General features: G+C 29.5%; 1 protein-coding gene across 1 annotated transcript; it reads right to left on the bottom strand.

Moving 5' to 3' along the window:
• Positions 1-2,896: 2,896 nt before the first annotated feature.
• On the bottom strand, positions 2,897-12,530 carry rca2.2 (regulator of complement activation group 2 gene 2). Its single transcript, XM_056449610.1, is given in 8 exon segments — positions 2,897-3,075; positions 6,902-7,182; positions 7,230-7,419; positions 7,537-7,616; positions 7,720-7,798; positions 7,801-7,812; positions 8,896-9,090; positions 12,458-12,530. Coding segments are annotated over 8 exon segments (1,089 nt in total).

Below are 12,530 nucleotides of genomic sequence, written 5' to 3'. Positions count from 1 at the left end.
TTAATTATTTAAAACTACAGTCACATTCTTGTGTAGCAGTGGCTTTTTTGACATAACATTTCTGGTAGACATCAAAAAGTTTTACAAACGCATTTTATCATATAATAATGAAGCATTGATACCAATATTACATTTTCAAAAAGAAAAAAAATCATGGAATCTTTTACAAAATCTTATATCAACAAAACCAGCAGTCTCTTTATTTGCCACAAGGCCAAGAAAGTTTGCACACTTTCTACTGACAAATCAGAAGCTTTCAATATAGACAAAAAAACACCAACAAATGAAGAGCAGGTACATATGTAATCTTTGGCCATCAGGCTATATGAATACACATATTCATGATATCAGGAAGACACATCTCAGGTTACATCAGTCAGTAACTAATGACAGAGTTTAAAAATTAAATGTAGCTATATACAAAAGCACTTTATTGATCACAAAACATTTCCTTTTATGAATTTAGATTCCACATTGGCTTCAAGATACACAGATATATACACAATACTGTTCATATAACACTGAATGTGCAGATGTTTGAACTGGATTTGAACAGCAAGAATAGAAGACAAGATAGTCATCAAGATAAATAAAATAAAATAAACATATATATATATATATATATATATATATATATATATATATATATATATATATATATATATATATATATATATATATATATATATATATATATATATTCTATATATATTCTATATATATTCTATATATATATATTATCTAGTTAACCTGAATAGTATTTTGCAAAGTTGTTTTGCAAAATTGTGTTTAGAAATGTTTTGAAAATAAACTTCTCTCCATTAAACAGCACTTATGAAATATTTTTAAAAATAATTACAAATTTTCAGGGGTGGGGGGTTATAATATATATATATATATATATATATATATATATATATATATATATATATATATATATATATATATATATATATATATATATATATATATATATATATATATATATATATATATATATATATACATACATATATACATATATATATATATATATATATATATATATATATATATATATATATATATATATATATATATATATATATATATTTATTTAAATATATATATAATTATTATTATTTTTTTATATTGCAAAGTTATGGAAGCTTTTCCATAATTTACATGTTTTGGAAGCAAAACCCTTACATGATAGATATACAGATCTCTCACAATTATATAACAATTAATTTAGTTAATTATTTAAATTTAAATTTACTAAGTAAATGTCATTAAGCTGAGAGTTAAGGTAATGGTAAAACATGACCTAATAAATTATTATAAACAGTGTTAATTTGTGGTAATATTAATTTTAAAATGTAGACTTGTTTAAAGCAATTATATTGATCTGTGATTTCAGTCCATACTCCCTTGGCTTGTATATATTAGAGTATGGATAAAACTGGACTCATGAACGCATTGAATTTGCCTTTGCCTTCCAAGGCATTTCCAGGCTCAGAGAGATCCTGCTGAAGAAAGAGGAATTTTTCATGGTCAGTAACAGTAAAATACACAGTTACACTTTAAAGGGCACCTATGGTAAAAAAATCTACTTTTCAAGCTGTTTGGACAGAAATGTGTGTAAGTATAGTGTATAAACTGTCATATTGGGGTGAAATAAACACACCCAGTCCTTTTTTTTCAAATTTAACAACATAAAAACGGTGGACTAATTGAAGCGGTTTTCAGATCGACCGCAACTTTACGTAGGAGTGCGGTCCCCCTGCCCACCAATATTGATTGACAGCATTAACATGTCATAATAGAGAGGACGAGCACAAAGCAGCCGGGAATAAAAGGTGTGTTCAGTTCGCTAGAATCATCAATCATCATCAAACGTGATCAAGAGTGAGTTTCACAAGTTTAAAATGTTTTAAAACAGAGCACGTGTGTAATGAATTACAGCGATTCACTTCATTAGCACAGCTGCGTGTCAGAACAATTATAAAGGAAGACGCTTCAATCGCGGTTTGTGGACGTTAAATCAGGTTTATTTTGTACATTAATATAAGAGATATCCATACACCAGTGGATATTTACAGTATCATGTCACATATGCGTGCAAAACGAGTGCAAAGCTTAATTCGCTGTCTCTCTCTCTCTCTCTCTCTCTCTCTTTCTGTGTGTGTGTGTGTGTGGGAACGGTGGGCAGGGAGGACTAGCCTTAAAGGGCCATTACAAAAAAACAGCAAAAACTTTTTAAATAAATAAATAAAGGAAAAACTTAATAATATAGACACTTCAAACAGCTATAATAAATAATCTGATGGGTGTTTTAAGCTGAAACTTTACAGATACATTCTGGGGACATAAAAGACTTATATTAAATATGAAAAAAGGGGTAACCTATGTGCCCTTTAAGTATACCCAAGTGTAAAAAAAAACAAATTTACTTTGTAGAAATATGATACTACTTTAAAATTCAAGGGTCAGAAGAAATAAAGGGTCTTGATCTTTTTTTTTTGGTTCCACAAAGGACCCTTTTCTAAAATGTTCTTAAAAACATATTTTTTTTTAATGTGTGAATAACATTTTTTTTTCCATTGCAAAAAATGTTTTGTGGGATGAAAGGTCCCAAGGATTTCTGAAGGGTTCATCAACGCCAATAAAGAACCTTTATTAATGAGAGGGTAATGTAATGCTCTACAAAGGCAACTTTACTGCAAATAAATTTGATGAATTGGAAATCTGAAGAACATATAGCAAATAAGAACTTTAAAATCTGTCTTAAATTGCAATATTTTACATTTCAAATGTGACACCCGTCTGACTTAAACAAGGAAAAGGACTAGGTAAAATCACAACACGTTTTATCCACAACGTCTAAAAAGTACACGTCACAATAAAGACAAATAGATCATTTCTTTTCAGTGGCATTATACTTACTCAAACATATTGGTGGATCTTGTTCAAACGTCCCATCCTCTGAAAAAAGAAGCATTGAACTTCCATTCAGAAAAAAGCCACTGTTACATTTGTAAATGACAGCTTCTATTTTCCCATTTTCTATGACTGGAGGTGGTTGAGGCTTTGTCGCTAAAGCAAAAGAACAAAAACAAGAAACACAATTATTGTAAATAGCTATTCTTGTGAATGGGTGCTTATAGAGATTACTCTGAGTAATAACAATCATAGGCATTACTATTAAATGACTTTAAATGGAACAGATTAACAAAACATGTATTGATTTATTTGAGTATAATATAAGTCACATGAGCAAAAGAGTCACATATCTTTCTGTATTGTGCTCAGTAGATATTGATACCTGTATTCATTGTAATGCTATTGCATTATAACACTGTAATTGAACAACTAGAGTAGATTGTGACAAATGATTATGTTTAATGTCTTTAAGTTCAATATAATCTGTTACTAACAAAGCAAAGATCACTAGCAATTATATTTAAAAAGGTTGATGGACTTGTGTACTGTATTCTAAATCTTCTAAAGCATAGAGCTCGAACTGAATTCCTAGAGGGCCGCTGCTCTGCACAGTTTTGCTCCAACCGTAATCAAACACAGCTGATCCAACTAATCAAACTGTTGAAGACAACTAGAGACTTTTAGGAAGGTGCGAGTTGGAAGGTTGGAAGAAGGAGGTGGTTGGAGCTAAACTATGCAGAGCTGTGGCCTTACCTTAAATATTTTATATAAATTCAACAGTTCTCTCTCTCTATCTTTCTCTCTCTCAGAATTCAGAGAAGCATAGTAATTGTATTTTTTGTTGTATAAATATATTTTGACAATAATTCTATGTAATCTTCTTATAACTAAAGAAGATTACATTTTACATATAAATAATAGATTTGTCAATCGCTAATGCTTAAGAAACAATGAAATGTTTTAGAAATGTGTCAATATATGGTATGTATGAATATGTTACGTCATTCATTTGAAACATTTTCTGTTTTGTTGTTTATAACTTGTGTTATTTTTATAAAATCTTTTAGTTAAAAGGTCTTGTTTGACAATTTCTATTGTCTATGTGTTGAGATTTATTACTAGGTCAAGTAATTAAATTAGTAATTGAGTAAAAAAGTTACTTTTCAGACAAAGTAATTAGAGAAATAATTTAAATATGATTAATTACTAATTAATTGCTTTTTTTTTTAACTAACTTACCCAACAATGGTTTCACTAAAGTACCGTCCTAACATTCACAGCCTTTATAGACTTTATGTAGCAAGTGTGTTAAATGGAAAACTTTTATAGGACCTTTTATTATTAAGACACATCAACAGATATGAAGCCATTATATATATATATATATATATATATATATATATATATATATATATATATATATATATATATATATATATATATATATACAGTTGAAGTCAGAATTATTAGCCCCTATTTTAATTTTTTTTTTAAATTTTTTAATATTTCCCAAATTATGTTTAACAGAGCAAAGAAATTTTGACAGCATCTCTGATAATATTTTCTCTTCTGGAGAAAGTCTTATTTGTTTATTTCGGCAAGAATAAAAGCAGTTTTAATTTTTTATGAACCATTTTAAGGTCAAAATTATTAGCCACTTTAAGCAATTTTTTTTCAATAGTCTACAGCAGTGTTTCCCAACCCTGTTCCTGAAGGCACACCAACAGTACACATTTTCAACCTCTCCCTAATCAAACACACCTGAATCAACTCATCACAAGAGACTCCAAAACCTGAAGTTAATGGGTCAGATAAGGGAGACATTCAAAATATGTACAGTTAGTGTGCCTCCAGGAACAGGGTTGGGAAACACTGGTCTACAGAACAAACCCTTAACTTGCCTAATTACCCTAACTTGCCTAGTTAACCTAATTAACATAGTTAAGCCTTTAAATGTCACTTTAAGCTGTATAGAAGTGTCTTGAAAAATATCTAGTCAAATATTATTTATTGTCATCATGGCAAAGATAAAATAAATCAGTTATTAGAAATGAGTTATTAAAACTATTATGTTTAGAAATGTGTTGAAAAAAAATCTTCTCTCTGTTAAACAGAAATTGGGGAAAAAAATAAACAGGGGGGCTATTAATCTGACTTCAACTCTCTCTCTCTCTCTCTCTCTCTCTCTCTCTCTCTATCTATCTATCTATCTATCTATCTATCTATCTATCTATCTATCTATCTATCTATCTATCTATCTATCTATCTATCTATCTATCTATCTATCTATCTATCTATCTATCTATCTATCTATCTATATATATATACACACACATATATACAGGGCTTGAAACAAACACCCGCCTAAACTCGCCAAATCCATGTAGATTTCACCTGTGGTGGGTTAAACAGACACTCCCACTAGCCACTTTGGCTGGTTAAAAATAATGTTTATATTAGGCCCAATATGCGTGCAAATACAATTTTAGAATCCAGAAGCAGCATGACAGACAAAACTAATTGTGTCTGCACGAGCAAAAGAAAGAAGGTGAATATCGAATAAGAGGATGATAATTCGCACTAACAGCTGATGTGATGTGTGTGATTGGTTAAATCGCTCCCGTTTCCTTGCGTGGAGCACCCGTGCCTATAAACACAACCGGTGTAATCAGTCCTCTTTCAAATAGACGAGAGAAAAAGTTATGCTCGTGCTCCCACAGTCTTGCTGCTTTCAAGACCTCCAGATTTGTCTTTTTGTAAGCAGCGCCAGTTGCTTTCGCTTTTACCATTATTTGAACAGATTATTAATTGGCCAAACGTTAACCTTGTGCGTGAGATCATCCTTTCATCATCACACATGGTATGTTTTTCACCTGTTTTCTTTTGCTTACAGTTATTTTTTTTAATATGTTTTAATTATATTTTTTTACAATAACATTGCTTAAATGGGAGATTAACTCCCCATTTATGTGTAGCTAATAGTGATCTGGGACCTTTAGCCAGGACAGATTACTGTGCATAGTTTTAGATAGATGACAATAACATTTTTTTTATGTCAATTGTTTATTTTTATTTTATTTTTTCAAGAAATGTTTTGTTAAATAAAAAGTATCCAGCTTTATTTTGCTTGTTTTGACACATTTAAAATTTGTCAGAGATTAATTTGATAAATCCTTAATTTTGAGCTCTGAAAAGTCTTGTGAAATAAAAACTAATTGTAACACGACACTATGAAACCATGACCCATTTGCTCATGTACATTGAGAAAGCTCATACACGACACACAAAAGTGAAATGAATAAGAAGTCTAAAATCTAAAATCTAAATTAAATAATTTTAGCATGTCAAAGTCATATTTATGCATATAAAATATAGTTTCCCTACAACAAAATTGTGGATAGTGAAAATAACGAGTGGCTAGTAATGATGGAAAACTACTAGCCACAGTCGCTGGTGATCAAAAAAGTTAATGTCAAGCCCTGTATATGTATGTATGTATGTATGTATGTATATATATATATATATATATATATATATATATATATATATATATATATATATATATATATATATATATATATATATATATATATATATATATTTATTCTTTTCAGCTTAGTCCCTTTATTAATCAGGGCTCGCCACATCGGAACAAACCGTCAACTTATACAGCATATGTTTCACGCATCGGATGGCCTTCCAGCTGCAAACCATCACTGGGAAACACCCATACACTCATTTACACACATAGACTACGGACAATTTAGCAATTTACCTATAGCGCATGTCTTTGGACTTATGGGGGAAACTGGAGCACCCGGAAGAAACCCACACGAACATGGAGAACTCCACACAGAAATGCCAACTGACCCAAGGTCAAACCAGTGACCTTCTTGCTTTGAGGCGACAGCGCTACCCACTGCGCCACCACGCCGCTCGGCGACAATAATATGAAACTAAATTTTATGATAGTGCTTACCTTTGCATGTCAGGTGCAGTTTTGTCTATTTGGTTTTATCACAAGTAACTGAATTAGATGCTGTTGAATCAACTGGCTCATGTCCACTGATGCACTTAAATGTTACTTTGGATCCATGTGGGAAAAGGTTTTTGGATCTGAATTGCTCTGTTAAAGTGACTTTTCTTCCAAAATCAGGTAGACGACAATGCTCTATAATGATGAACACAAGAAATATTAATAATTAAATAAATAATATAGTATATGATGGCCATTTGTTTTTTTTACTAATTACTAATTTACTCTTTAAGGTGTCATGTATTTCTTTTATTCCTATTTCAGCCACAACCTATACCCAAAACATTTGGGTGGATCAGGTTTAAAGGTCCCATCATCAGAACAATGAAGGTTTGGACTTCCATAAAGACTAAACCCAGAATTACATCTGTAGGTTACGGTGTGTGAATATTCATAACTTTTCAAAGGCTCATCTAGAAGACGTCTATTTTCTATTGTTGGTGGTGCAGCACATTTCACGACTGAATAGAAAAAACAACAACACAAAATTCATTTTGGGTGCAACACATAGGAGAGCACATCATTTTATACTGATCCAAAGTGCCTCTGAATGTTTTCAAATTTTTGAAATAACTCACATTCACAGACTGGATCTCTGCCATCCCATCCTCCATCTTGGCACACTCTTTGACTTAATCCATTGCCAACTAACATGTATCTGAAAGTAAATATTCCTTTCTTATCAAACAATTAAAGACAACAGACAGTTTAATTCCTAAACAGCAAATTACAGTATAATTCATTTTAATCTTCTGACTTACCCTGTGTTACAAATTGGTTTAATTTTGGCACCAAACAAAAGTCCAGTAATTTCATATCTCCCATTTACAAATTCTGGCTTCCACAGGATTTCCCTGTAATTGATACAATATATTAAGCACCTGCACAATTTATAATACATACATCACCAAGTGCAAGGTAGTTGCAAGTTTTGGGTTTGCAAGAAAATATAAGATATATTATTAGAAGAACTATTTAATTGCACTGCTAATTATTTGGCTGTCAGAAAACATGCCTTAAAGACTACAGATTTTGGCTTAGGAGAATAATACATACACTGGTCAGAAGCTTATCCATCAGAAGATTTGTTGTACTTTTTGAAAGAACCTGTTCCTCATTTATTTAATGAAAAATACTTTAGTAAAACTGTAAAATTACAATTTAAAATAATCAAAATTCTTGTTTTTTTATTGTGTGTAGTTTTAATACATTTTATTTATTGCTTTGATTTAAAGCTCAAGTTTCAGCTTTATTACTCCAGTCTTCAGTGTCTTTTGTGTTGATTCATAAACTGTAATACAGTACATTCAAAAGTACCATTAAAAATGTGCTTTCTTTTTATTAATTAAAGATCGAGAGTGACAGCAAAGACAACAATATATGTATAATATACAAAATATTTATAAAAATAAATGCTGTTATTGTAGCTTTGTCATCTTTTAATGCAAAGTAAAAATTGTAAGTTACAGTTCTCACTGTATTTCTTTTAGCAAATAATGCGGTGATGCAGCCTTGGTGAGCAGAAAAGGCTTCTTTAAAAATCTTACTGATTTCAAACTTTTGAGTGGTATTGTTTATGACATTTATTTAACCATTTAACTTCCATTTAATACCCTGGTATGCAAAATAAGGTCAAGCAGGAAGTTACGACGTCTGTTAAAAGGTTAAGAGGAAATGTGTGATGCTGCAATGTGTCTTGCATCAATAACAAAATCTACACATTTGTATATCCACAGTTTTACAAAGAGCATATAAACTGGTTAGTGTAGCAAATCATTTATTTGTGGTCATCAAGATTTTTTACTACATGTTTTTTTTTCAACCATTATTAGGGTAGACCTCTACAGTATATGAGTTATTTAAATATTGTTAAAATGCCTATTGTTGTACGCTATTTGAAAAAGTCATATTTTATTGTAGCTACTGGCAGTACATACTTGTGCAACTGAGCCCCAGATTTGTCCACTGGTTTTGCATACAAGTAATTGACTTAGTTGCTCTTGAATCAACTGGTTTGTGCCCAGAAAAGCACTCAAATGTTAAAGCAGATCCATCTGGGAAAATATGACCTGGACTATAATATCTTGATAAGGCAACATTCCTTGATTCAAAAGAAGGCAGTGTACACTCTCCTGTGGAGATAAAAACAAATCATACAGTAATAATCTGATTCAGTATTACAAGAAAATACTAGCAACATTTTGTTGGGGAACATTTTGCTGTTCAGAGAGATAAAAAATGGCATATATACATGACACCATCATTGTTTTAGTCTTTGCCTTGTGTAAAATCTGTATCTTACATTTAGTGGAGAATTTTGCTTGTCAGTTTTGTTAGTTTTTGTTTTTTTATAAGGCAGCATGGTGTCTCAGTGGTTAGCATTGTTCTGTGTGGAGTTTGCATGTTCTTTCTGTGTTCGTGATTGTAATGCTTTTTCCCACAGTAGTTTATGAGTGTGTGTGTGTAAATAAGAGGTTTATGGGGTGTGTGGGGTTTTCCCTGTGCTTGGTTGCAGCTGGAAGGGCATCAGGTGCATAAAACATATGTCAGAGTAATTGGCGGTTCATTCCGCTGTGGTGACCCCTGATAGTCCTTTGGACTAAGCCGAAAAGATAGCAAGTGAGAGCTTGTTTATGAAAATATTCGGTATAACAAAATGCTGTCTTATCCCTCATGTATATCTGTAAAAAAATCTGTTATTTAGCTGGGGTGCCAGAAAAAAACATAAAAAAATAAAGTTAAATAACAGAAATTTACCATAAAATAATAAAAAAGACAAAAATTTCCTTAAATTTATATTTCCGGTAAATTTCTGTCATTTAACGCCTGTTATTTTACTGTAAATTTTTGTCATTTAACGTCTGTTATTTTACTGTAAATTTCTGTCATTTAACGTCTGTTATTTTACTGTAAATTTCTGTCATTAACATCTGTTATTTTACTGTAAATTTCTGTCATTTAACGTCTGTTATTTTACTGTAAATTTCTGTCATTTAACGTCTGTTATTTAATTGTAAATTTCTGTCATTAACATCTGTTATTTTACCGTAAATTTCTGTCATTTAACATCTATTATTTTATTGTAAATTTCTGTCATTTAACGTCTGTTATTTTAGTGTAAATTTCTGTCATTTAACATCTGTCATTTTATTGTAATTTTCTGTTATTTAACGTCTGTTATTTTACTGTAAATTTCTGTCATTTAACGTCTGTTATTTTATGGTAAATTTCTGTCATTTAACGTCTGTTATTTTATGGTAAATTTCTGTCATTAACATCTGTTATTTTACCGTAAATTTCTGTCATTTAACATCTATTATTTTATTGTAAATTTCTGTCATTAACATCTGTTATTTTATTGTAAATTTCTGTCATTTAACATCTGTCATTTTATTGTAATTTTCTGTTATTTAACGTCTGTTATTTTACTGTAAATTTCTGTCATTTAACGTCTGTTATTTTATGGTAAATTTCTGTCATTTAACGTCTGTTATTTTATGGTAAATTTCTGTCATTTAACGTCTGTTATTTTATTGTAAATTTCTGTCATTTAACGTCTGTTATTTTAGTGTAAATTTCTGTCATTAACATCTGTTATTTTATTGTAAATTTCTGTCATTTAACATCTGTTATTTTATTGTAAATTTCTGTCATTTAACATCTGTTATTTTATGGTAAATTTCTGTCATTTAACGTCTGTTATTTTATGGTAAATTTCTGTCATTTAACGTCTGTTATTTTATTGTAAATTTCTGTCATTTAACATCTGTTATTTTATTGTAAATTTCTGTCATTTAACATCTGTTATTTTATGGTAAATTTCTGTCATTTAACGTCTGTTATTTTATTGTAATTTTCTGTCATTTAACGTCTGTTATTTTACTGTAAATTTCTGTCATTTAACGTCTGTTATTTTATGGTAAATTTCTGTCATTTAACGTCTGTTATTTTATTGTAAATTTCTGTCATTTAACATCTGTTATTTTATTGTAATTTTCTGTCATTTAACGTCTGTTATTTTACAGTAAATTTCTGTCATTTAACATCTGTTATTTCATTGTAAATTTCTGTCATTTAACGTCTGTTATTTTATAGTAAATTTCTGTCATTTAACGTATGTTATTTTACTGCAAATTTCTGTGATTTAACGTCTGTTATTTTACTGTAAATTTCTGTCATTTAACGTCTGTTATTTAATTGTAAATTTCTGTCATTAACATCTGTTATTTTACCGTAAATTTCTGTCATTTAACATCTATTATTTTATGGTAAATTTCTGTCATTTAACGTCTGTTATTTTATGGTAAATTTCTGTCATTTAACGTCTGTTATTTTATTGTAAATTTCTGTCATTTAACGTCTGTTATTTTAGTGTAAATTTCTGTCATTAACATCTGTTATTTTATTGTAAATTTCTGTCATTTAATATCTGTTATTTGATTGTAATTTTCTGTCATTTAACGTCTGTTATTTTATTGTAAATTTCTGTCATTTAACGTCTGTTATTTTACTGTAAATTTCTGTCATTTAACGTCTGTTATTTTATGGTAAATTTCTGTCATTTAACGTCTGTTATTTTACTGTAAATTTCTGTGATTTAACATCTGTTATTTTATTGTAATTTTCTGTCATTTAATGTCTGTTATTTTACTGTAAATTTCTGTCATTTAACGTCTGTTATTTTATGGTAAATTTCTGTCATTTAACGTCTGTTATTTTACTGTAAATTTCTGTGATTTAACATCTGTTATTTTATTGTAATTTTCTGTCATTTAACGTCTGTTATTTTACTGTAAATTTCTGTCATTTAACGTCTGTTATTTTATGGTAAATTTCTGTCATTTAACGTCTGTTATTTTACTGTAAATTTCTGTGATTTAACATCTGTTATTTTATTGTAATTTTCTGTCATTTAACGTCTGTTATTTTACAGTAAATTTCTGTCATTTAACATCTGTTATTTCATTGTAAATTTCTGTCATTTAACGTCTGTTATTTTACAGTAAATTTCTGTCATTTAACATCTGTTATTTCATTGTAAATTTCTGTCATTTAACGTCTGTTATTTTATAGTAAATTTCTGTCATTTAACGTATGTTATTTTATTGCAAATTTCTGTGATTTAACGTCTGTTATTTTACTGTAAATTTCTGTCATTTAACGTCTGTTATGATATGGTAAATTTCTGTCATTTAATGTCTGTTATTTTACACAAAATTTCTGTCTTTTAACGTGTTATTTTACGTTTTATAAAAAAATAAATAACAGACTTTTTTTACAGTGTATTTATATAATAAGCAATTTCCCTTCAAATTCATCATTTTATTTATTCCTTTGTGTTCCATCAAGTAAAATATAAAACATATTTCCTATCTGTTTTTCACAGTATTTTCAATTGTTCTTTAAAAAACTCAGTGAAGCATGCCATTACATGTAGGTTTTGTAGATTCAATGATTTATAATGACTAAAATGAAATAACTGACAAATAACAAATTTACCTTTTATATTCGCTGCTTTCAAAATACACAGGAGGAGGGCAACAGAGCAGAGATGCAGCAACTCAAATCCCAT

This window comes from Danio aesculapii, chromosome 23 (genome assembly GCF_903798145.1).
Source record: "Danio aesculapii chromosome 23, fDanAes4.1, whole genome shotgun sequence".
NCBI lineage: Eukaryota > Metazoa > Chordata > Actinopteri > Cypriniformes > Danionidae > Danio > Danio aesculapii.
Note: the sequence above shows the minus strand (reverse complement) of the source record. Positions and strands in the feature narration are given on the sequence as shown.